Source organism: Egretta garzetta, unplaced genomic scaffold, assembly GCF_000687185.1.
Source record: "Egretta garzetta isolate BGI_Z169 unplaced genomic scaffold, ASM68718v1 scaffold1145, whole genome shotgun sequence".
NCBI classification, from domain to species: domain Eukaryota; kingdom Metazoa; phylum Chordata; class Aves; order Pelecaniformes; family Ardeidae; genus Egretta; species Egretta garzetta.
The window spans coordinates 224,360-251,405 of NW_009259712.1; the positions used below are offsets into that span (position 1 = coordinate 224,360).

A 27,046-nucleotide genomic window follows, 5' to 3' on the forward strand; every position below is an offset into this window, starting at 1 on the left:
CTCTAAAAATTGCCTGACTGTGGGGCACTTACTGTAGTGGTACTGTAATAAGGTTCCCTAAGCGTTTGCTGCTTGTATGGCAAGTACTGCCCAATTTTCTTAAAAGGAACAGTTTAGTGTGTAAAAAGTTACCTTTTACAAATGAAAAAAAAAAACCAACAAAAAAACCCACATTAAAACTTCCAACTCGGTTATTAGACCAGTGCCAGCATTGCTCTAAAATCAGAAGCATTTTCTAAAGAAATACAGAAAGGTGGCATCATTCCACCAATATTGGCTCCTGTTTCTGTAAGTAAGCCTGCACATAGTCAACCGAGACAGTAACATGTCAATTGGAAAATTTATGAAGAGACAAGGCCTGTTTTTATTTGGAATAGTGCTGATTGATTATTGTATTTTCATATATTTTATCTTTGAGTTGTTTAAAAACAAAAGGAAGTTCTGTGATTGATTCAGTTAGTGTCAGCCATAAGTATTTGCAAGTAAAAGAAGGTCAAGTTTGTCCCAATCGTCGTGTTCTCAACCACGCTGTAAAATTTATCCGAGGTTATTTTCTGAGCACCATGTCATAGGTAGCAGATGTGGTACACCATTCAAAGTACTTTGGGCGAGTTTGTTGTTAACTGACAATTTTTTTTGGCTTTTAGATAAAGTTCATGCAGAACAGCCTCAATGTTTGGGGCGAGGAAGGTGTGAGTAAATATTGTATAGCCTGTTTCTTTGTTTATGTGTACACAGAGCAAACGGAACAGAAATGGTTTTTGTGTTATAGTACCCTTCATCAAGCAATTTGAACTGCTGTGTGCAAAGCAGCAAGGTACAGTGAACTATACCTTTATTCTCTTAATTCTAAAAATTAATTTGGTTCTATTTTTCCATATGCTATAATAAATGGAAATGAATATACCTTTATTACTGGAATTCCCTTGGTTATGCTGGTTTTTTGTGCTGTATCTTGTAGGGACACATGAATCTATCTTTGATTTAAATGGTGAGCTAGTTAGGGCAGCTTTAACAAAATGAACAATCTGTTGGCCTTGGATGTAGGGAATGTGATTTGCTAGAACACTTCTGTGTTTTGAATGTATATTCTTAGCAGTCACCAGCCACATGATTACTTGTTCCAGCTAGAAGTGTGAAGTTTCAAAACTTAGCCCACTCTCTCCCCAGCTGACAATCTAGGATAAAGATACGGGGTAGGTGGATACAACCCTCTTGAGAAAACTAAATCTGTAGTTTGGTTGGAATGCTGTGTATTAATCAAGCTAGTACATTTCCTTTGGTTTTACACCTGACTTAAAGTACACAGATTCTTTTATAATGCAAACATGTAACATTTCTTTTCATTAAAAAAGCATTTAAGGTTTTTGGAAAAGGAGAAGATCTCACCAAATAGAATTCTAAAATAATAAAAAAAAAGAACCTGATTCATTCTGACAATCTTAAGGTGGGATTAGCTTTATCACATGTTACAAACAGTTCATGCCAGGGCACTGCTCTCCTTACGAAGTTTCCCTCTTACCCTCCTGCAGCTGAAGCCCAGTACTAGTTTTCCATTTTGCTATGGATGTAAAATAAGTTGCTTTCTGGGAAGCCTGTTCTTATATATCCCATTCCCAGTCTTCCTTTCTGCAAGTTAGACAACCATAGTTCTTTAGAGGTGTTTTTGTACTGTGAAGTATTTTCCCAAGCGTTCTGCCAAGGTATGGTACCTAAAACTAGCCACTCTGAGCCAGCAGGTTTATCAGGTTTAAGTAAGTACCAGCTGAGTATATTGTTTACGTTTCTTGCGAGAGCGTGGTGTTGCCAATTCACGTTCAGTGTGTGATGCTCTATATAACAAAGTGACAAATGTAGAATACCACAGTAATTGCAGTCATTTAATACAAATACATTTTTTCCACAACAATAAGCAGATATATTACTTTTGTTTCCCTTACCTTCTGTCTTTCAGTACACATTCACCCACAAGAACATACAATTTTTCTTTTGCAAAAGAGAGGGAGTTAAGCAAGTACCACAAACTCATAGTTCCAAATATTATACACAGTAAAATACTTTCATCATAGAATAAGTTTTATTGTGTTACTAGAAATAATAAATGGTTTGTTGTGGTGATGGGGAATTACAGTTTTTTTTTCTACGCAACAAAAATAAACACTGCTTTCAGATACAGAAGAGAATCTTCATAATGCTAATGATAGTCAAAAGTGGAATGTTTATGCCAGTTTGAAATAAACTTCATAATGCTTTTAACTTAAAACAGGAGAAGAAACGTGCATGTTCAGAGGTTGAGAGTATCTTGTTTAAAATTCCAGATCTGATCTGACACCAGATTACTTCTACCAGATTACTTCATTACAACTTGCTTAAACAAGAATGCAGATAAAGCCCTTCTCCGTAATGGCACCTCAGAGCAAGCTTCTGCCCTCATGGGTTTAGCCAGGCTAAATCCCGCTGCCTGCATGTTTGCTTGAGATGTACTGCAGCTACACAGGCAGTTTGATACGGATCTTTATTTGATAGATGGCATGGTTTAACCCTGCAACTACTAAACTAATATAAAGAATGCTTATCAAAAACTTGTTTTAACACGCTCTGGTCAGGTCTGTCGTTATCTCACATTGGGCACCAAAAAGGACTGTTGTGGTTTAACTGGGCAGGTTAAACTGCTGAACACCACCCAGCCGCTCACTCACTCCCTGCCCCCCCTCAGTGGGATGGGGGAAAGAATCAGAAAAAAAAAGTAAAACCCGTAGGTTGAGATAAAGACAGCTTAATGGGACAGAAAAGGAAGGGAAAATAATAATAAAAGAATATACAAAATAACTAAGTGATGCACAATGCAGCCGCTCACCACCTGCCAAACGATGCCCAGCCAGTTCCTGAGCAGTGGACCCCTCTGCCAACTCCCCTCCAGTTTACATACTGAGCATGACATCATATGGTCTGGCATAGCCCTTTGGCCAGTTGGGGTCAGCTGTCCTGGGCCCCCTCCCAGCTCCTTGTGCCCTTGGCAGAGCAGGGGAAGCTAAGTCCTTGACTGGTGTAAGTGCTACTTAGCAACAACTAAACCATCAGTGAGTTATCATCCTGAATCCAAAACACAGCACTATGCCAGCTACTAAGGAGGAAAAAAAACCCACCACCTGTCTCCCAGCTGAAACCAGGACTATTTATCAATCATTTTCATTAAGAAATCTTAGAATGTATCTTAAAACTTTCAGTATACTGTTTTTGCAGGATAGAAACCTGTGGTCATTAAATTAATACAGAAAACTGTGCTTTGTGTGGGAATAAAAAACACATTTGTTGATAAGCAGCTGTCTAGTGTCTGTATTCGTGCACCTTCCTTATTCATGCAGAGCTGTATCCAAGGCATGTTGGTGTGAATGTTGGTTGTCCTCTTGAAGAGGGACCACCCTGCTTCAGATACAAATTCCAATCCTGCATGAAATCCCTGAAAGCTCTAGAATATCCACTGCACCTAAGAAGAGAAAGGGATGCATGGGCTAATACTGTAATGCTTTAAAAGGTTAAAGGCTGCTTCGAGCCTGCTGTCATCTCTCTTGCTGTCTCTGAGCAGACACTGTCCCATTTTGCTCCTTTTCCCGCTGTCTGAATTAATATTTCAAAGGGAGAGGAGGAATTTCAGCCAAAATAGTGCCAAATAGTGTTTTGAAGTCATTAGTATAAAATTTTGTAAGTTGTCTGTTCTGTTGCCAACTCTTCTGTGTATTTTTTAAAATGTACAGTAATCTTGTTGGATGCTGTAAATCTGTTTGCAGAAGCCTCAGGTATTTTTCTTTGAGTTGCATTTTATACTTGTTCAAGAAAAAACCAAATGTGAATCAGTCTCCAGTAAACTGTCAAAATAGGGGATAAAGTACCTTCAGTGGGGTCATGATGCTACAGCAGGTCAAAGAACAAGCTGGGTGAAGCAGCGGGGTTACTGTCACTTAGTAAGAAACTTTCTGATTATGTCAGAAAGGTCTTAATTTTATCTTCCATAACGTTCCTTGTCAGTCAATTTTGCTATGATACATCAGGTTTTATAGTAAACATCATTCAATTTAGATGCAGCTAGTAATTTTAAGTGTCTAACTTCAGATGTCATGAGATTTCCCTTTTAGCAAGTGGATTTACACTTTTTGAAAACCATGCCTTTGCAGACCATCTTAACCGTGTGCGGTTATGAGGCATTCCTTAGTTCTGTCATTGTTTTCTGAGGACCTTCTGAAGTCTCCTCCACAATTACAAACAGAAATTATTTGGTTACTTTTGTATGTCATTTCAAATGAGAAGCTGCTTACAATTCCAATTTGCAATTGTGTAATTGGAAAGTTGTTTTACATGAAAAGTGCGTGTCATCATGCGAAAAAACTTTGACATTAATCCAACTCACCTGGAATAGCTTAGAGCAAATACTAATATGTATTTAGGGCGGGTTCAAGCACGAAGATTTTGTGTCCTGTCTAGCCAGATGACAATCACTTGGTCACAGCGAATTACACGAGCAATTCCAATAGAAAAGAACATAATGGTCTGATAAAAGACACATTTCTTGCTAATACTGCTACTTCCAGTATTCCCTGAGCCTTAAGCCAGTAAACACATTCACAAAGGAATGCCTAATATATAAAGTTCAATACATCTTAGGCCTAGCACTCTGGATATTTGGAAGAATGGGATTATTCTGTTATTTAATTGCAGATATTTGAGTGTGTAAAGAGGAAATTTACCATTAGAAACTGCAAGGCTTCTGTAGAAGTCTAGTTCACTGGTGACTGTGGCAAGTTCCCCCTCTGAATGAACCTGTGCTCTCCTATCCTCTTTACTCTGCTTCTTTACTTGCTTGTTTGCTTTTCCTCCTTTACCTAAATGCGAGATCGAAAAAGAACTTTTAACTTATGTTTTAAATATACATTATGTTCGGGCCCCAGACTTGTCCACGCCAGTACGTAACTACTCCAAGTCAATTCTTGCTGTTGGGTCCTGATGGTAAACATCACAGGTATGGGAAGTGAATCACAAAATTGGTTCTTTACATATAATTCACCCTGTTGGACACAGTATTATATCTACAGTCATTTATCTATTGCACCCTTTAATGCTATTCACATTTTATTTTTATATGAGAATGCTCAAAACACAAAGTTAACAACTGAGCTGTTGAATCTCTTAATACCTCAGCTTTACCTGTACAGAGGGAAACCATTGATTTAGGTTGTTTGGGCAGGAAGATAAAAACTAACTTTTCAGAACAAGGAAATAAAAACTAATGTTCTCTTAAGATTCGTATGTATATTCTCTTATGCCTACCTTTCTGTAACACGAATCTTAAAAAATTAACCCAACAATGGCTTCCATCTTCCCTATGTGCTGTGCTTTTTCAGACCTTTGATAAAATGCAATTTACTTTTGTGTCATTCTGTAGTAAATTGCATTTTTTTCCATTTATAGTTCTGCCTCAAAACTTTATGTATCCAATTTATGTCTAATTCACTCTTACAAAGTAAAACAACCAGCTGAGCTGCTCTTCTAAATACATAGCTACACATTCTGTCCTTCCTGTATTTACTTCGCTGACAGCTGTACTTCAAAAAAATCTGTAGCTTATGGAGACATGAGTTTATACTGCTTGGAATTGCTTATTTTTCCAAAATTCAGGCATATTTAAAAACAATGCTGCCCTTCAAATGTTTCCAATATCCTTAGTTGACGCAGCCGCCCAAACATTCAGGCTCCAGTGCAGTCACGAACGCGTGTTACCATATGAGGCTTAGAGAGTGAGTGCTCTTTATACTTGGATTCAGTTAATGCACATAACTTGACTGGTACCCTTTTGAAGTGTATCTTTAAGAAGATAAATAGGAAATACAGCTTTTAGTAGTAAACAGATGAAAGGTTTTTGTTTTTTGTAAACAAAATTATTATATTAGGTCTTTCTAAAAAAGAAAAAGTACTCTCATCATGTTGGTTTGGCATTGTCTGTTAAACCTGTTCTCTATTGTACTTTCTACACTTTCACTACACTTGCTGACTAGTTGAGAAACTACTTCACGAACAGTCACATTCCATACAGTAACAAGTTGCTTTGCTGGATCCATTTTCCTCATAGGGTTTTGGTTTTTTGTGGGTTTTTTTTTGTGTTTTTAACTGAAAAAATGCAGTCATTTCTACTCTCTTTTAGCATTTGTAGTGCAGAAAACAGTACGCCTTATTCTGCAAGGAAGAAACAATGCTGCCTCTGTCAAACTGGCATGACCTCTGATGTCATTTCTTCAGCTGCTGGCTGAGAGTTTGTACCTGTCTGTGCTACTGGCACCATCACTGCGTCCTTGACATCTGAGGTCTGAGTGCGCGAAGAGTTCTTCTCCTCCATTTTTTTGGCAGTGTCTGGGCAGTTCTGAACAAAGATCACTCTGTTGTAGGCTTTCAGCCTGCGCCACAGCTGAACATAAACCTTACACTGCACGTACATGAAGACCAGGCCCCCCGTGAATCCAATGGCCACCACAACGAGTTTTGTCCAAAACGGCCATTCAAGGACACCTTTGAAATAAAACATTTGTATTTATTACCATTGTTATACATTGAATATCAAGTACTGAGCTTCAGTAAAATATTTTGAAAAGAAGCTCCTTGCTAAGAATTCCCAGGTGTGTAGGCACGGTTGGGGCAGTTGTGGCTCAAGTAGAAGACAGCAGCAGTTTCCCGCCCCATAGGCCAGCCATCTGCCTCCCACTTTTAACTGAATTCACCACAATTTGGTCAAATAAGAAACGCAAGGTCACTCTCACAAAGGAAGCATAATGCTTGATACAGTCAAACCCAACACGTCACTATTATTCACAATAATATCCCCATATCCAGTAGCTTGCTTAATCAAATATGCAAGTACCAAACCCAAGATAACAATACCTAGAAATATTATGCATATCTTCCACAACAGCTGTTTTTTTTAATCATGCTAGAAGCATGACACTGTTTAAGGTACCTGGAATATGACAATACTATTACCTGGTCCTAGCTTCATCCTGAAGCCAGGGTATAGTAAAAAAAGCTAGAGGAAAGGGCTCTTATCTCTTGCATCACCTCTTTTTTGGCCTCTTTTCCCTGCTGTTTGTGCTTCAACAGTTGGCCTGAACAACCTGAATAGGTTCGTTGGTCCTCTGTGGAAGGTCTTTGAATAATGTTTTGCTCACTGAGTGCAGTATTCAAGACATCTTCTTGCAGATGCTTATTCAACCACTGGTGATATTTGTGAGTTTCACTCAAGTTTTACACAGGGAAGGCAGGGCAGGGAAGAAATTTGCCTTCCCATGGGGCTCAGCAGAAGAGCTTCAGTGAGGAGCCAGTCTTGACTCCTAGACCTGGTAACCTGGACTCCTCAAAAGCAAGTCTTTACTTTTAGCCAGCTGTGTGAGTCTCATGAATCTAAGTATTCCCTTTACTGCTAAACACATAGGAACTGTGCTTTTAATTAAATAAACAAATAGAGACCAAAAGAATATTAATTATTGCAAAAGCACACAACATGTTTGAAGTAGCTGTAGTTTTCCCTGTCATGGTAACAGTTTAGTAATAACAATGTATTAAGTGATGGTGCTAGCCAATTAATTTTTTTTTAATTTGCAGCAAAATGAAAGCATACAAAGATCATGTAAATCACGTTGTATCTCCCTCACCAATATTACTCTGGTTAGTTGAACTTGCCTGATCATTTTATATTTGTTGAATTTGTTCACAAAACTTTTGTCGTGCCTTTCTTCAATCCCCTGCTCCTTGGACAAAAAGAATACCGTGCTAAGTTGTCATATCCAGTGATGTGTTTTTTTCTTTTTTTTTCCCCTTTTAATAACTGTTTTTAAAAATCACTGTCTCTTCCTTGCTCTTAATTAGGAAAATATTATGGTTTGCATCTGACTAAGCTCCGTTGGTGGTAACAACACTTAGAACCAGCAAGTCACAGCTGGAATGGTGAGCTGAGAAGAAAAAGGCTAAATAAACGGCTCAGCTTTCCTTCAAAGTTTCTTCCACCCCTTAAGCAGTAAAGATGTGCTGCTGCTTCTTCCATGGTAATACAGGAAGCATAATTTTTTGCTTAACTGCTATGGCCCAGTGGATTTTGTACCTTTCAGTATATTCCAGGATTACCATATTTTCACAGACTCAAGCTTTATTAGGAGAGACATAGCTCAGCTAAGCCTACATCTGTTTTTTCATGCAGAGCAAATTTATGTGAAACTTGATTCCCTACCACTGGTGCCATATAAATTCTAGAATATTTTAAACATATTTTAAATTGTCCTTTCTATAGACCAGTGACAGGTTTACCAGTTAAGAGGTTTACACTTTTATTTATTTGCATCATATGCTTTTGTAAGGAGAAAAAAAAAAATCCCTTTAAATATTTTGAGAGATACATTTAAAAAAGAGGTTTTTAAACTTATACAATATTAACAAACAGTACTAGTATTATTCAGGGCTCTCAATTTTTCTCCTCCTCAAAATATGTTTTTAAAGTATTTTTCCTCCACTGTTCACTGTCTTTTTCCCAGCATTTGCCATTTAAACAGAAATAATGGAGAGCAAACTACATATATGTCACTTCCCGCCCAACCCCAAAATACATGTTTCATCTTGTAAAAGTACCCCCACCCCCCAACAAGCAAATTTGGGGCCAAAAGAGTTCTCTTCACAAACGCTTATTTTTTGCATGTTGTAAGTAGCTCCAAGGCATCTCTTTGTTTTTTAGTGTGAAGAATAAATACTTTCAAATTTGAGACTAGCAGGATTAATTAATGTGCTTCTTATGCATGCCTTATAACACCAAAAAAATCTTTTTAGCTGTTTTGTCGTGTAAATTCAGCTAATCCACAGAAATACCTTTCCCCTTTTTAATGAGTGGGGTGGTGTAGTTGTACTCATAAATAGAAGTTCAAAGCCATTCCTAGTCCTGTCCTCAGGGCCAGTTTTTTCCAGATGAGAAGCAGTTATCCATTTAGGAAGAATGCAGACCAAGACTTTGTAGTATACATTAATCTGTGACTTACTGAGGCTCATATACTCCTCTCATAAGCAAGAAAGGCAAGCATCAGGAGTGTCATCAAATATTTATCTAACTAGCAAGGCACAAAGCTCTGCCTGCTTTGTTTTCCATATTAACGCCAGAATGCAGCACGAAGCTAGAGACCTTGTTCCTCTACTGTGCTTAAAGTCAATTCAGAACAAAAGCTTTTTATCCTCTTCATCATCATGACCATATTTAAGACTAAATTTAAGACCAAATAGACTTAGATTTGAAATGGAAAACAGTAGTTCAGTTTGGCATATAGTTTCCACATACAGTAAGTATCATCCAGAAAGAAACCTACTTTTGTTAAACATACATTTCATTACATGTGTCCAGTTGGGTTTTCAGTATCTCCACTGATGGAGGTTCCACAACCTCTCTGCTTCAGTGTTTGACCACCCTCACAATAAACACAACTGGAACATGGACATTCACAGTGAAATTCTATTCAGAAGGACGCAGGAATGGCTTTCCAGGCTATTTAAGTCCCACATGAGGGACTAACACAGCTGGAACATGGTCTGTTGGAATTTTGTATTAGGAAGCTTGCTGATGAAAGGTCTCTATCGTGTTTTACAGGATATCCAGGTTCAAGTGGGTAATACAAATAAATTGCTATTTTATGACCTGAACTTGCACTGAGCTGTTTGAATTTGACTCATCCTTCTGTCTGACCTTTAGAAATATCTAGACAATGGGAGATTAATCTAGAAAGAATGAGCAGGCTAGTTAAGCTGTTGTAACGATTACACTAAGTAGATTCCTCTCTGCAAGGGCATAACATAAGCTTTTAACAGTGATGCATTCATTACTTCTGCATTAAAGCATTTGATATAGCCACATCTCAGTGAGCTGTTATTTAAGAGCAGAATGCGATTGGTTACACAGCTGCCTCTCAAAGCCATCCGTTGCACTGCCAACAAGATTGAAGAAGGTAAAAGATACTTACCATTATCATTGCCTTGTTTAATTTCCTCGGCAGTTCTATCAATTAAAACATACAATGACCAAACAACACAGGTAATTGCAATTACATGGAATGTGACTGAACAAACTATTTTCCTCCTCTCACTTGTTGTCATCTGTAGTTTCTCCCACTGTAATTTAAAAAAAAAAAAGCAATAAAAAAAAATCAGACTTGTAAAATTTTACTGTAAACTGATAAGGCCATTCTGGCTCTTTGTACCAAAAACCCCAAGCAGTAATAAAAGTAACAAATCCTTTTATTTTGATAATACACATTACAGTAGCATGTGCATTGTCACTGTAGAATTCATAATGATTTCATTCTCACAGATTCAGAGGAATGAAGATCTCTGTTCTTTTTCTGTCTGCTTGCAAATGATAGCTAAAGTTAATTGCAGTACAGCCACAACATGTTACTAGACAAGTAAAAAGCTGGGTATTTATTTTAACTTCACCTGATGCACATGTCTGGTGATAAGAGAAGAAAAAAACCCCAAAACTGTTCTCAGCCTTTCTCAGTTGCTTAAAATTAGAGGAACGCAGTTGTGGAACAGTCTTGCCATAAAATAAAAGCATAAGAAATGCAACTGCATTGAGGATTACATTCAATAAACTTGAAAATATGATTACATGGAAATTATTGTACATGATAGCAGTCAAACAGCCTCAGTAATGCAAGAAGGATCTTCCAGGCATGTTAGTGAATCACAGCACTAAATCCTAGCTTAAGTTAAGGCTGTTTTAGGATGAAACCGGCTATTCTCTCCATTTGAACAATGCAACTCTTGAGGCGCTTTTTTTTTAATTTTGCTCTCGAAGACATTTTTTCCAGCACTTCTTTAAACTCAAACCCTTCTCTACTAAAGTGCTTGCCTTTGGAAACTGCTGAAAGAATATGACATTTAAAAGCAAAATGCCTCAATTCCAACGAATAACCTCGGAGTTGGTTGCCAGCACATGATGAATGAAATGAGTGCAAGCCCCCAGCAGTGCCACCTCTCTGCAGTTGTGCAAATGCAGGACTGAACAACTGTGCTTCAGCATCCCTGCCACACCATGGACCACCAGGACAGCAGCACTCTTCCTTCCTCTGCATCGACCTCTAATGCACACGGGCTGTGGCTCCTAATAGTTTCCAGGTGCGAAGGCTGGTTCCTTGGCCACTTCAGAGCACCAAGGTGGTATAAATTTACTTTGAAGGTATGAGTTTGGCTTTGTTTTCTTTGGAGTTTTGGTTGTTGGGTTTTGTTTGTTTGTTAGTTTGTTTGTGGTTTTGTTTGTTTGTTTTAATTTTCTTTTGGTTTGTTTTTGGGAAATAGTAAGTTTTCCCAAATTGCTTATGGCTAATGTTGGAGATGGCATCTAAGCTAGATGCTTAGACTTTAACCTGAACCAGTATGGCCATTCTTCTAGGCTGAACACTGTTTGCTGTCTGGTCACATTTTGAAGGAGCACAAGTGCAGCAAAAGGTGAGGAATGTCAGTGCAATGTCACTGAGAGGGCTAACTCTCAGAAATGCTTCTTCCTGCCCTTGGTTTTAAAGCAGTACATACCAGTTGAAACAAATTTAATTCTTTAATGGCAGCTACAGCTTGCACGTTTCAGAGCTGTTCCCCCGAAACACAGTCTCTGGGGCATTTTCTAGCCTTTGCCAGAGTTTTATGAACACAGGGCTTAAATAACTCTTTAGAAGAACCGAAATATTTCCTGAGTAATATGCAAAGAGACAGAGCTAGCAGTTTATTTACCAGCTGATACCTCATGTCAGTTTCTGATACATCTGCTTAGGAGTAAAAACGAAGTTTGCTGGGGTTTGTATGGCAGTCTGGAAAAATGGGAGCCATTAAAAAAGTAATAAAACAAAAAACCAGAACCTATACATATTGTAGCTCATGTTCATAGTATTCAGCAGTCACACCACACAGACCGTGGCATTATCATCACAGTCTTACCATGTCATTACAGTCACTGGGTTACATAGCGTTTGACCTGGAGACTTTCATCCTTTTTGCAGTGAAAATTCAATTCAAGCCTTGCAACAGGCTTTCTTTCCAAAGGAAAAGTTGTCTTTGTCCAGTTGGAAGAAAGGATTTTACCTTAACCCTTCACTTATCTGTGGATGCCTTGTGAGAAATCAATGTTGAACATAAAGGAGAATGAATTGAGTTCTTAAACAGGAATTTTCTGTCAACTCAACTCTTATACTACACTTTTTGGTCTACTGGAGAGAAGATTCTGTGCTAAATTTTCATTGTCACATATACCTGCAGTGTCATTATAGCCATTTTACTCTCCGCAACATACACAAAAGCCTTAGAGTGTTGATCTGAATGCCCAGTCAAATAAAGCTTTTTCATATGGAGTTTTAAAGTCAAAGAAGAACGCTGGTCCCATTACTCCAAATGTAAACATTTTGTAGGTGGAAAAAAAAGACAGAAAGAAATGACCAACAGGCAGGATAGGTTAAAAAAGGAACAAGCTCATGAACTTCTGCTGAGATTTACAGGAAAGGTCTATCAGGAGAGGGAACTAGCAGAAATGGGCTGAAGCAGGCCTTATTTGCTAACATTCTGTGATCAAATTCAGCCAGAAAGCAAGCCAAGGCCTACCGGCCTCTCTGGCCCCTTTTCTTCTCCCACAAGACAGCGTGCCTGTGTGTCTATTCCATCCACACACGCGTGTTACCACACCAGAAATAAGCTGGCTGGCAAGACACTGGGAGAGGCCACCAGGGGACAGGTGGTTATGGAACTGGGAGACTGTGCAGAGCACCTGGGACTCCCAGATGGGATACAAGAAAGGACCAAGGACCAAGGTGAGACTCCTGCTCACACGGACAGATGCAGGGAGATCAGAGTACTTTGGGAGCATTTTACAGCTCTTAATGTCCCCCAAAGCTGCGCTTCTGTTTTGCCCTGCCCTAGCTGCAGTCCTAGTTCTCCACTCAACTCCAGTCAGTATGGGTTGAGCTCAGAAGGGGAAGTTCAATTCAACTTTGTGGTCTACTCCTGGTGATCCCTGTGGCAGCTGGGGTAACTTTCCTGTCCTACTCACGTATTTCAGCTTGGCTGAACAGATAGCACTATGTGTAGTGTCGCTCTCTACTAGACAAGGGATGTTAGTAGATAAGCCAGCAATTTAAGTTGCCCTGGAGCAGAAAAGTGCAATTCAATTTAAGATTTTTGCAAAAGGCTTAAATCAAAAATTTAACTGTTAATGTTAGCACAGACTTGCTTGGATAAAAGCACAGTTATGTGAAATAAAAATTGCTTGAAAATCCATAGCAAAGGCTATGAGACAACAATATATTGAGCAGCGAAAGCATCAGCCTATTTTATTTGTGCTTTATAGTCCAGGACTCGACATAGCCTAAAGTTGGGTGGGTAAGTTTGGCCGGTGCTATCATGTCACACAGCGCATTAATGCCTCTTTAACCACTGATAAATTCACCCCTGCTGTAAGCTTCTGCAGTTCTCATGGCCCTCTACATTCATGATGGCAAGTTAAAAATAAATTGCATCATGTTTTATTATCCTCACCAGTGACCTAGAAAAATGTACAACCATCGGGTTGATGACACTGTGACATGCCATGGAGAGAATATCAGATGCCATCAAGAAAATAACACAAAAGTGCCCAGATATTTCCTTGAAAACTTGTATGTTAATTCTCCTAGGGTGCTCTAGAGACTGGAAGGAGAGAAAGAAATGGAAGACTGTAACAGCCAGAGGAGATATTTATAATGAGTTGCAAATTATTGAATCACTAAATTGTTAAGACACTGTAGCTTTTGCCCAGCCTCCTCCGAAGCACCCCTTCACTGTCATACATCCGATTGTCACCACCCACAGATTCCTTAATCCTGGCAGCAATACATACTGCGACTGGAAAGCACCACAGATGCAGATGGTATCATGCACTGCAAATGCAGGGAATCTCACAGATTGTCACTACGCTCCACAGAACAGGTGCGCTAAACCAGTTCGTAACATCCAACAACCATGAGCCCTTTTACACAAGTCACCGAACAAATCCACAATGCCACAATATGCATCCTGAGAAGAGAGCTTGAAATATCGCTGCCCCCCTTTTTATCTCCAAAATAAGCTTTCTGAACATTACACTTGCACTGTGCTCTGCAAACCACTGGAGGGTGGTAGGTGACTGTCTACCTGCTTTAGAGGTTCCTACCAAGAAGCCAGAAATAAACTGTCAAAGGAAAGAAGCTTTATTGTAGATGTGACCAAAAACACTCTTCCCACCCTAACTACTACTTACAGCTACTTCTAAAACACGGCGTGTACCTCAGCCTGAATTCCTATGCTTTACTTCCATAGAAGTTTGCAACAATCTTGAAAGTGGCAGCTGTAAAACTATAGCCTGTTCTAGGTTTCTACCTCGTGTTTTGTTCCTTAAAGACTACCTTGCTCTGCAATGTGAATGGTTACCGATTTCATAACCTACTCTTGCAGTTACAAAATGTAGTCATGAGTCTGCTGGAGAAAGAAGAAAAAAAATTTAAAACAGGAAAAAAAAATTAATAGCCTACTCACAGGGAACATCTACATCATATGTAGCCAACCACTTCCCTTTCCTGTAAACATAGTTGGAGAAAATCCCTGATATTTATTTAAAGGACTAAAATTTGCCTTCCCACATGTCACTTCTAATACAAGCTTGGTTACTCAATATGCAACAAATATATATGGATGTTTTTCAATATCCTCTGAAAACAGATTGCCTGTGGATGTGGCGATGCTGCTTCATATCCCAGAGAACCCAATACAGCCTCTTTTCTCACAGTCAGAAGTAAATCTGAAATTTTGATTCCCTCCTTAAGCTTGCTGCCAAGTGGTTTCATAATGGCCCAATGAAGAACCAAAAGCTTCACACTGCTCACACAAAAGCTGTTACCACACCACAGAATTGCAATCTGCAAACTTTGCTGCTTGTGTTCCCTTTCCCCACCTTCAGACTGCAGATCTACTGTCTGCCTTCCCCCATCCGCCATTTTGTGTCCCACATGTTGTCTTCTGCTAGTGGTAATCTTCTGTCACGATGGTTGCAAAATTTTGTCTGCATAGATTTCCTGAAGCCACTTGGTATCTCCTGCAAGTTTGCAGATTCACACCTTTACAGCCGAAGGTGTCTCTCCTGCAGGGGCTCATCGCTGAGGATGCCAAATTGAAGGTGAAGTCAATGGGCTGCTTTGCAACATGCTATGAATGCTTGGACTTTTAACTCCTGGGTATTTTCAGGAACCCTATTTTTAGAAATTGCATGTAAGGAGGCCTGACAGGGGAATCTGATATGGGCGTGACACTGCTTATATTAATTATTTTTCCGGTTCTGACATTTTTCTCCCTATCCATCATCTAGCAAAAAAATGTCAATGAATGTAATGTAGACAGCACCCACAGCTGGAAGGACTTCCTTCTGCTCTCACCTAGAGCTAAGTCATCATGCAACGTTTTCTGAATTCTTTCTACAATCTAAAGAAACACTTTGAGCCAACCTCTATCTTGAAATAATCATGCCTGCAAAATAAAGGCTAGAATTGTTTACTAGGGGCTGTTGTAGAAACTGCACTCTGACTAGGAATACACAGAAAAACATCTTTCTTATCTCAAACCAGGCCTGAAGGATCCAGCCACCACTTTTGAAAAAAGCTCCTACTGGAGCAGTGTATGATGAAGTGAGCTGAGCAGTGAAGATATGCCAGTAGTCTGAACATGTAGCTCAGAGTTAGTTATTTTCTGTGGTTTAGGGAGGGTTTTCTGGTCACTTGTTGCAATATCAATTGGCTCAGGCTCCACAGTAAACTGTTGACTGCTGCCAACCCACCAGCTGGCGGAAAGCAGCTGCAACGGTGGTTTGCAGGAATGGAGTTTGTGCAGTGGGTGGAGGAGGAAGAAATAACAGTAATAATGGACAACAGGGCTCCACACATGTCAGGAGAACAAAATAGCCTCGTGCAGATTTGAAGTGTTGATGAGAGAAGAGACTTCAAACCTTATCATTTGAATAAAAGCATTTTGGGCCATTCTGTGCCTTCTAAACAACATGGGGTTACAGCCTGTGCCTGAGGGACTGCATCTTAAAGACAGACAAGGCATGCCTCACTGCATCCTGCTCCAACATGAGTAGTGACCTTCATACAGTCCAACAGAATGCGCCAGGTCTGATGGCTGAAAAGAGAAGGGTTTGGGCCGTGAACACACCTCTTTCATGTTCTTTTCAAACACATCCAGAGCACATTCAGAAAGGAAGAACTGAGCAGATTCACAGAAAACATAGAAAACATATTTGTCCTTGCCGTGTGTCAAAAGATACATCCCAAAGAAGAAACTCTTGTAAAGATCAAGAATGGAAGACCAGAATTAGACCTCTGCTACCTTAGCCACTGGACACAAAATGAATTTGAAAAATCCCATGCCATGGTGCATCATACGGCCATATCTATGCACAACCGTACCTTGATCAAGTTAGCTCCTTAGATGAGCTGGTACAAACCCTTCTCTGGCAAACCTGTCTGAAGTTATTTCTGTCCCTAGGTGACACTAAACAAACCTGGTTGAATGTCTGTGGTGTATTTAAAACACCTATTAAAAGTTTAAATCTGAAGCAGAAATGGGTGCATTTCTAAAGACAAACACACTTTAATTCACTTTTATGTATGACATGCATGCCTAGAGTAATAAAAGAACCGCATGATGAAAAAACTCACTTTGATTGATAAACATGTTAAGATTATCATCTGCAAAGACCTAATAATTCAGTTTTATCAAAATCAAGACAGCGCTATATTTCTTTTTTAAGTGACAGTTAAAAGAGCTGGACTTGAGTGATATAATCAGTATGCACTCTTCACAAACTTATGCAATTTTTAGCTGTGTATCATCTCACCAATTAGCAGACCCTTAAAAAGTGTAAAATAGGGGGGATTAAGTAATTTGAGAAGATAATTTCTAAAATTAAGTAGCTGGTTTTTGCAATCTAGAAGTACTATTGAGAATACTTGTCATTTACCAACTAGAAGAACTTCAGTACCTGCATCCTAATCATCCCAACACAGACTAAACAAAAAAAAATGCTGTGCTTTGGAAATACAGGAATAGCCAGACCTCATGTCACTCTTATTCAACGCTCTGTCTCAGACAGATGCCAACACCAGATGCTCCAGAGAAATGTGCAAGAAACCCCATGGCAAGTAATTACAGCATAATCTGTCTGGTACTGAGAGCAAGAAGCACACATCTAGAACTCTAGACAAGATGTACTTTAGGTGTCTGGGCATATGCCTTTATTACTCAAAAATCAAAAAACAAGCTACGTGTGGGCAACCTATAAAGAAGCAAGGGAAAAAAAGGGGTAGAATCTGTCTCCACTTTTCTCACAGTTAGTCAAGAACAGAAGCAGATGCTACTGTTACCTGCTCTCCCTACAGTATTTCTACAACCAGTCTATCTATTGAAGGGATCTAGTTTGTGTGTCACTTTTATTCTCTTTGCAGCTAGTCATCTCCCACTTCTGTCTACTCTGTCTTTCCAAAAGAGCAGCACACCTAATTGAAGGCATGACATTTTCTTCCAGTCACTAAGTAGCAAATGCCTTTAAATCACAGTCCAGCTCTCAGACAACAATAATTTAAGACACACACACACACAAAAAGAATCTAACTACATACCACAAAGCACAGATCATAATTTTGCTTGCAAAGCCAGTTAAGCTGAGATTTCATTTTCCAATCAAAGCAGGTAGGGGTACTGCATTTTCTGCTATATGTACTCTATGGGCAATACAAGAGCAGCCATGACACATGCTCAGTGCTGGATTTGACATGGATTTTGCTGGGATCAAAGCAACCACGAGCCCTTCCTCCACTACAGCAGCCATAACAAACCATCTCCCAACAGTCTGCGCCAGAGCCTCTGTCTTTGAACATCAAGTAACATGGGCTCCCTTCACACATCTGAGTGTATTTTGGTCTTAAATAGTGTGATGGGTGTGGACAGAAGGCTGGGATAGCATGGTAGAAACAGGAAAAAGAGAGAAATTAGAGAGAAAAGTGGATATAGCAACATGCTGGAGATCAACATCTAGTTACATAGTCTTGTATGCCTCTCCCCTTTCTTTAGTCCTGTCCAATCAAAGTGAAATTCCTCCAAAGAACTGTTCCCTTAGGCACCTAAGACATAGTTATAATATATGATCACAGTTTTGGTAGAGTCTTTACTTGAATTGCTTTCTCTTCAGTATTCAGCACACTGCTTAATTTCCTTGATATCAAATTGAAGCATGCATTTTGAAATTAGAGCTGATGAAATAAAACTGGTGACACCTGAAAAGCTAAATCAACAAATATACTTTCTGTTTATTTAGCTGTAGCTATAGATAATGTAAAGAGTCTTCTCCAGGAGTTACAACAGAATATTAGATATTCCACCTTCCACCTAGAAAATATTTTTCACCTAAGTTTGCCTTCTCTTAGACCAGTACAAGCATGAAAATTCTCATTACTGCCTTGTACGAAATGTGCTTGGTCTTTTTTGTTTGCTGATCATGTCCTGATCACGTATGTAAAATCTCTTAAGAGTTCTAATTTGTATCTTACAGAATAAAAACCTAAAGCCATTTACCTGGAGAACCTGGCCTAGAGAAGCGTGCATCACATTGCTACAGCCCAAAGCCCTTCAGCAGCACATGTTGTAACAGGAATGGAAAGAAGTATAGCAGTGAGTGGAGGAAGGAAGAGTACAAAGGTACCTTCTCATGCTAAGGAGTCTTGCAAGAAAAGGAGTAGTTGACTGGAAATGGAAAGCAGCCATATCTGAAAGTCACTGAATGAAGAGTAGCCATTTGGTACTGCTGGATGAACCTCAAAGGACATTTTGCATGTCTTTTTATCTCATTTTCCATCCTTCACTTTTATAGATCAAAGATGCTCTTACCCATTCTTCTTCCCCCATCACCCAGTAAATTAGTAGTACAAGTGAGCCTGAACGCTAATTCTTTTTACACGGTCATTTTATTTTCTTCCTGGAGTTGTAACAGCAACTGACCTACATTGTATAAAAAATGTAACTCAACTTCTGAGCTTCCCTTAACCAAATCAGTCTGAATTATTACAAAGATGTGACTTGGTTTAAATGTCCTCATATACCAAAACCCTGGTATTTGTTGTTTAAACATATCTAGACCTATCTTATTTTTGCAACTATATATACAATAGATGCGCGTATGTCTGAATTGCCACATAACGAAGATTAAAAAAAGGAGCTGAGGTGCTTCATTATCTATAAATATGATTATAGCAAGAATACTGATTTCCCAGTGAATAGCTACAGTTACCTTTTCTGTCTTTTCATTTTCCCACAAGAGACACTCTTTTGATCCAATTAAATAAAAATTAAATAGAGGAAATTTGTGCTGAGGACAGGCTACAGTAATTAACACAAAACTACAGCCTACTGCTCTGGCAAAGAGCTGAAGGAAGCTGTTCATTCTGAAAGACCTCCGACAAATGCCACACATTCCAGTTTTACCACATACAAATTGGAGCAGATAAATAAAGATCTGAATAATTCCTGGAGGAAAACTTTCTTTTTTCCAAGTAATTTAAGAAAATGCTACAGGAATAAAATTAAATTAACACTAAAAATAATAAAATATACTGAATAAAATAATAATTATCCCACTTGATCAAAATTAGATCAAGTATTGTATTGGTACATTCAAGAGGACATCACTGTGTTCAAGAAAAGCCATTTTTTTCATGTATTCCACCAATAAGCAAGCATCAGCCTACGAACTAAAACTCAGTTCAGATCATTTTCACATCAAAAGGTCCCAGGCAAAATAAACCACTGTAAAATTGCATGTGTTAGCTATGTGAGAGATTAACACATACATTAATCAGATCATGAATTAGAGCTGGTAAAATCACTAGCTGGTAAGATCACTAGTCAAATAGTAAAAACAGCATTTTTACAGAAGGCCATGAATAACAAGGACTGGTTTAGCTCAATGCTTGGGTTGATTATGCTCCTTACATTTTATATTACTAGCTATACATTTGGTGTCAGGGTACCATTCCGTTTACATTTTCTCTAGTTGTAAAACCAGTATCAAGAGATTCTCTTAATTATTTTCAATGCTGCAGCCCCCCAGCCCCTCCTCTGTTACAAGTATTGATGAGGCCAAGCTGTAAAACAAGAACACTGAAAAGGCTGAAATAAAAAATTAAAAGCAGACCCCAAGTTCTTAAAAAATAAGTGAGAGGCTGAAGAACTGCAGGATGGAGTAGGACCCTCTAAGTAAAATGGAAGTGAAACCTTTTGATGCAAGTTGCATCTGCAAAACAGCTCAGACCAAACTGTTTATTTCAGCCTCAGAAAGCACAGAAGGATTTGCACCTCCCAGAGCTCATGTTTGTGGTTCTGTGCAATAGCGGATAACACCACTAATACCCAGTGCTGGGCAATCTCATGATTTCCTTTGCTTTTGTAAATGATACTGAGCAGCAAAAGTAGCAAATTTGGTTACTAGCAGTTAATCAGAAGAGGAAGCAGGTTTTGTTTCATTTTCTGGTGTAAGATTTTTTTTGTTTGCTTCTTAAAAGAATGCCAGTTCAAAGCAATGACAATTAAAAAAATCACGTTCCACCTCCAGGAAGGATGCTGCACATGAGGGTATCCCAACAAAGGATCACAGTAAGTCAGCTTTTTGCAAGCCTAAGGGTATGTTATGATGGGTTCAAAGTATGAGGCACAAGAGGTCAGAATCTCTCGTCAGAGTCCATGGGAACTGGAACAGCTGTGTGAACAAAAGCTGTGTTGAATGGAAGAGAAGGGAATACGGAGATGGAAAGCCAACCCAAATTCTGCCACTATGAGAAAGCTAAGATCTGTTATTCTTGTTAAGGCACAAAATGCATTACTCTGCCAACTCCAGTATACCTATATACAGATAAATTAGCAGTAATGCTCTATTACTCTCTCTCAAAAATTAGGAATACAACTGTCTGAACAAAGTAGTCCCTTGCAATCCCGAGGCATCACAATAGGATATAAATACTATAGAATTATTTTTATTTTAAAAGCTTTAATATACACATTCTCTCTTGAGCACAAAGTTATTCACTATAATGACATGATAGCCAATAAGAAAGTAATAGCTTTGCGCCTTTGTGCATACTGGTGAAGTGTCTGACCCCACACATTACAAGAAATGATTTGAGGCTAGCAATGTTTTGAGACAGTTTGCTGGAAGAAAGAAAACACTGGAGGAGGCTGCCTTGACGACACTGTGCCGCTGCACCAGAAATCAAAAGGAAATGTAGGATCTTTTCCTATGTTAAGGACTGCAAAGTATTCACCAAATTGGGTTAAAAGGGAACTAATCCCACAGCAAGTCAATGTTACCTGACCTATGCAATATTAGCTCTCACTTTGTATCATGAGCTTTATTGGAAAACTGATGAAAAAGCCAGATGGTTCATACCTCACAGCGCAGGGCAATAAGAAGTAAACAGCAAGTAATGAATGCTCAAAGTTTCTTTTTTTTTTTTTTTTTCCTGGGAGACTCTGCAGGTCACTTCTTGTTCTGAGAGTCTACTCTGGTGGGAGAAGTGGTTTCTAATGGCGACCACTTTTGATTTCATAGCAGGATTTCACAAAGATGTCTCTGCAGGCTATATAATTTTTGGCAGAGATTGCAGTATTCTTGAATTAGGAATGTAAATACAAATTATCCAGCTAGCATTGAACCAAAAATAAATCAACACCCTTAACGTATTTTGCTGTCACTGGATTTATGATGCATGCTACCAGATTTTATCAAAAAAAGATCTATCCACAAAGCATCCAGTTATGAATGAATTCCTCCAGGCAGTCATATTTTTTAAGATTTACTCTTTTTATAGGACTGCATTGAGCACTGAAAAAGGAGATGAATCTGGCTCTCTTACACGTTAGCCAAGTGTGCTAAAAACTGGATTTAGAGTAGTGCGGATGAACAATTGTTTTGTAAAAAAGGGCACCCTATGCAGTTTTAATTCCAATAAAGGGAGCAGAAGCAGATGTGTCCTTGCTCCAGAATGAAACATTTAAGTCTGGGAGAGAAATGGGGTGTAAAAGATTAACTTTAGACTTTCCTTTTGTCTATCATAGCCCTCAAAGCGGCATTCTGATTTCCTCCTGTTGCTTCCATTAGGTGATTTGCTTTTTTTTTTCTTAAGGACCCTGTGGAACTGCTGATTTCTCGGTCTTGCAGCTCAGCATTACCCACAAATTGTCTGTTGGCTCAAACCCTACATCTTAGCTAGTTACACTGTGCCTACCCACCCAATGGTCTTGTTGCAAGCAGAGTACCTTTAACCTACTACAGCAAGACTAAGTATTTGCTTTCCATCCAATAGTTAAATCAGCATCAGACCACTTGAAATCTTCCCCAAACTGATTTATCTAGTCAATCACTAATCTGACCACAACGGGGCACTGATATGCTTGAACTGGGTTTTGCTTCGTATGGAAATTTGAGTTAGCCAGTTCCATAACTTCTCTCCAGGACCTAAACACCCTGTTCTGGGCAGTTGTGAATCACTTATCTCCAACTGTGACTTAAACCTTTGAATCCTGCATGGGAGTTAAAGCTGGCATGGACATTTTATCACTCATTACAATCTGGCTATTTGTAAAATAAATTATGCCAAGCAGAGAGACAGCATTCCTTCCTTCTCCTCTAAAGACAGCAGCTGTATACACAAGAAGTTCCACAGAGTTCAAGGGTGTAAAACGCAGACAGATGCACCTTGTATCAGATTAGAAGTTCTATTTATCATTATATAACAAATACAGGATACAAGAGGAGCAAACACTTAGAAGATTCACAATCAAAATAAACAAGAAGATAAAGTTTCTTGCATTATCGGTATTTTAAGACTGATTTTGCTTCTGCTTAATTTAACAGAAACTTACCACTGTGTTCTAAAAGAATACTCCCGAGCCTCTATTTTTAAAAGGGAGAAATTCAGATACCCTTTCAATCAGAAAGAAAATCAACCTCAACTGGTACCTAATGCTTTCCTAAACAAAAAATCAACTCTCTCTTCCTTAATGATCAAGAGTAACTACATGGTAGTAATGTGCAATGTTGCTTATGCCTCAGATAAATAAGACATTATTTGTAAATCATTTCAAAGATAAAACAAAATCAGGAGAGAAAATAGACATATCTGACACCAGAAAATAATCTGTTGGGATAATGCATCAAAGTAAAACATCTCATCAGATATCAGACATCTTAAATGGACAGCAACATTTAAATACGAAAAGTATTTTGAAGCATAGCGAGACACCATGGAGAAATCTCCATTTGAAGACAGTTCTGCATTTTAAGCGCCTTTTAATTTGACACTTTAATCCATTTCATACTCACAGTATTTTCATTCAGTTCCTGTTTCTACTATGCTTCAAACACCAAATTCAAGAGATACGAAATGCAGGTGCTACTTTACCAGGATTACATCCTTTTTAAAGAAGTGATTTCCTCAGGATGAAGCTATTACCTGAGAGAGCCCCACAAGGAACTCACACAAGCTTCTTGCCACTTTCTAATTCCTTCCATGATAAATAAAGTCACTTTACAAATGATAAATTCTGCATTATGGGTTGCAAATGCTGAAAGGAGAAGCTACAAATGCAACTGTATTATTTATAACTACAGATAGACAGAACAGAGACCACGAGAGATAAAACAGACACACTAAGCAATGCTTAATATTTGGCCTCTAAATTTATATTTAGCCAAGTAATTACACCTGCTCAAATATATGAAACACTTGCAATGCCTGTTGATCAATGCTTAAAAGGACTACTTCAGTGCAAAGACTCACTAAAATGATTAAACTAAGTTTTATTTTATGTCTGGTGCTTTTGGGGATTCCGTAATAAAATAATTGTTGCATATTGGCACAAGCCTATTGATTTAATAGAGGTATCTTGATTTATGTTAACTTAGTATGTTGCACATATTGTCACTTATGGGCGCTAACAGCTGTATGACATGACATTCAAACACGATTTTGCTATTTACAGCACTAGACTTTGATTAAAAACTGTTAGGAAACACTTGAGGTGCATGAAAGGCTGAGGCGTGAATAAAGATGGCAATTCACCAGTGGAGTTGAATAGTTAGTCTTATATTTAAATTCTGGTTTTGTGATACTGCTAAACCAAAAGTATAGACACCTGTAATTAAGTTCTGTGGTCTGTAATTTTTCCCCTTGGGAGACCAGTGTTGGAATGTTACAAAGGTATTATGATAAAAATTAATCATAATGAAGCAATGCATAGTCAAGAACTAAACTACAGAATCTCACATCATGGCTACGGTAGAGATTAAAAATCAGAACTGGTTGAGAGATGTGACCCTTTCACTTGTAGAATGCCACTTCAAATCCAGGTCTAATGGCCATGGAAATGACATCTTCTGGAGCTGGCCAGAAGCTTTCACTTCAGGGGAAATTTCTGGGTTTTTTTAATAAAATGAGTTTCTTATGAAAATGAATAGGTACGCTTCTGTTGGAACTAAATCTGTAGTCTTTTCTTTAGGAAACATTGAAATGAAATCTGTTTTCAGAATTCCTCAAAGTTTATTAGCAACATAAATCATTTTTTTTGGTCACTTTTGCTGTTTCCACTGAAAACTGACAAGAATTGCATCATTTTCAGGTATAACTGCCACTGCTTATAATGTCCCTGCCATTATAACCAGAGAATTCCTCATTTTCCATCCTTAGGAGATTTGGGAAATTTTAATTCACTGCTGCAAGGCTGGACTCAGCGCTGGAGACTGAAGACTCTCAGGGTCTTGTACAAAAACCTAAAGATCTCAAGAAGGTCTGGAAGTCATAGAGTCTCTGGTAGTGATTTTCAGATCCTGCAACAAGGAGACAGGATTGTGGAGAGCTTCAGCTTCCTGAGCTGCCTGTCCAACAGCACGTTGATCTCTGGTAACCAGTCTTCATGCCATCTTCTGAAAACCTGGGCTCCTAGGGAATGCCCCACAGCTGAGGTTCTGGACTCCGTAAAAGCTTGCAAGAAATCTGACAGTGTTTCATTGGAAGTTTCCACTTTTGCAAAACACACAGGTTTTGACAAAACAGCACTTTCAGTGATTTTTATAGAAGATGTTTGGGTGAAAAGTTACCAGTCAGCTGGTCTTATCTGGCAGGCCTCTTGATGATCACTGTTGTCTTTGCTACAGCTCTCAAAATGCTTGGTTTACAAAACAGCTTCTCATAAACCATTTAGTGTTTCATAAATTGTGAACGATGGGGATGATAGTGCATACACTCATTAGGCATGATATATTTAATTGAATACAACATATGAAGGGTGTCACAGTTGAATGCTATACGTGCAAAAAGGGTAACTGGTTTTAACTTGAAACCCTTGGAAACTTTGAAAAATGTTTCCAAGTTTTGGTTTTTGAAATGGGCGTAAATTCTAAGAAAGGATCTGTAATTAGATGCTAGGTCCATGCTACGCAGACAATTTTTTGTTAGCAATGCATTTGAAGGGGATAATGCTGCCAGCATTTACTGTCAGGCAGATAAAGTACATTTGAATACTGCTTTGAGCAGAAACAAAAATATCCTGTCTGAAAGAAAAGCCTCATCTTTGCTAGGTTGGAAATCAAAACCTAACCTGAGAATCAATGAAATTAACAAGGTGGTAATCATTCAGCTAAGAAGCAACAGACTTGCAGGAATTACATTATCACTCTAAATCTGTCAGTATTTCATTAATTTCTTTCAATTAACAAAGAAAGGGGGGGGGAGGGGCAGCAATAATGAGAGACAGTGAAAAGTGCCTAGTTCTGGTATCCACAGTTATGCACATTTTTCACTCCTTTTCTCCTCGGATGCTATGAATTTTATTTCCATTTTTTTAAAGACATTCTATTATGTAACTCAATCAGAAAGATGCTTTTGTTAAAAATACTGATATCTGTATATTCTCTTAGGAAAAGTGGCTATTGCAAATGTATTTGCTAATGAAAGGTTAAAGCAATTTGTGTTGAAAATAGTTACACATATACAGAAGAAAAACCTAAAAGGTATGCTACAGGCAGGGGATTTTATACAATTATATCCTTCCTGTCACATTAGCTAAAATTCATCTGCAATTACTAAAAACTAAGTCAATATAATCAAGTTTTTAGCCATCAGTTTTTTATTTGCATCTGTTTCAATTTCTAGTCTACCTGGCAAGATCTACCTGGCACTTGAGAACTATGACCTTTCCTATCACAAGCTTTGCTTGTCAAATCAATCCCAATTCTCTCTTCAAAAGTGGTTTATCATCAGGGACTTACTAGAGAACTTCTCTGGATGGAAAATGAAAAGGAATTTCATTTGCTCTCCTTTCTCTGAACTGCTACCTGTGCAAAGCTGACAAAATCAAAATGTCTCTTGCCATCAAAACACTACTGCATATGCATACACTAGTTAAAAGCTAATAATTTTTACATGCTTTTCATGGGCTCTCACACTGAAATTTATTTTACATTAAAACTTGCCCTGTTCTAGATTGACTCAAACTTCAAAGATGCAGCAAAACCCCAAAAGGATGAGAGCATTTTTAGAGAAAAATCAGAGGAGAAATTATTCACTCCAAAGAAAATACAACCCACATATGTTTAACAAACTCTTCACCTTCCCTATACTGACAACCCATGTACCATTAAATTGATTTATCCTGGAAAACAGATGAGTGCAGATAACATACATTTGACTTTCAGGATGCAAGGTCACCCTGTAGTTTAGATTCCATTAACTAATCTTAACGTGCGAGTGATTAATTTGCCCACAAGTGGAACAGTTAGAACAAATGCAGCTAAACTGATCGACTGTGTTACTTCATAATTGCTGTCTCCACATTGGTATAAGCATCATTCTCAACCAGAAGTTATGGGCTCAATGCAAAATTACTGGGT

General features: G+C 38.5%; 1 protein-coding gene across 1 annotated transcript in view; it reads right to left on the minus strand.

The window, feature by feature from the left end:
- Window positions 1-3,183: 3,183 nt before the first annotated feature.
- MARCHF1 (membrane associated ring-CH-type finger 1) overlaps window positions 3,184-27,046 on the minus strand; it is a 37,097-nt gene continuing 13,234 nt past the window's right edge. Inside the window, exons 3-4 of the mRNA XM_035894471.1 lie at window positions 10,029-10,176; window positions 3,184-6,555 (exon numbers count right to left, since the gene is read on the minus strand). Of these exons, the coding sequence (XP_035750364.1) occupies window positions 6,254-6,555; window positions 10,029-10,176 (450 nt within the window). The 3' untranslated portion in view covers window positions 3,184-6,253. The remainder of the gene's footprint in view (window positions 6,556-10,028; window positions 10,177-27,046) is intronic.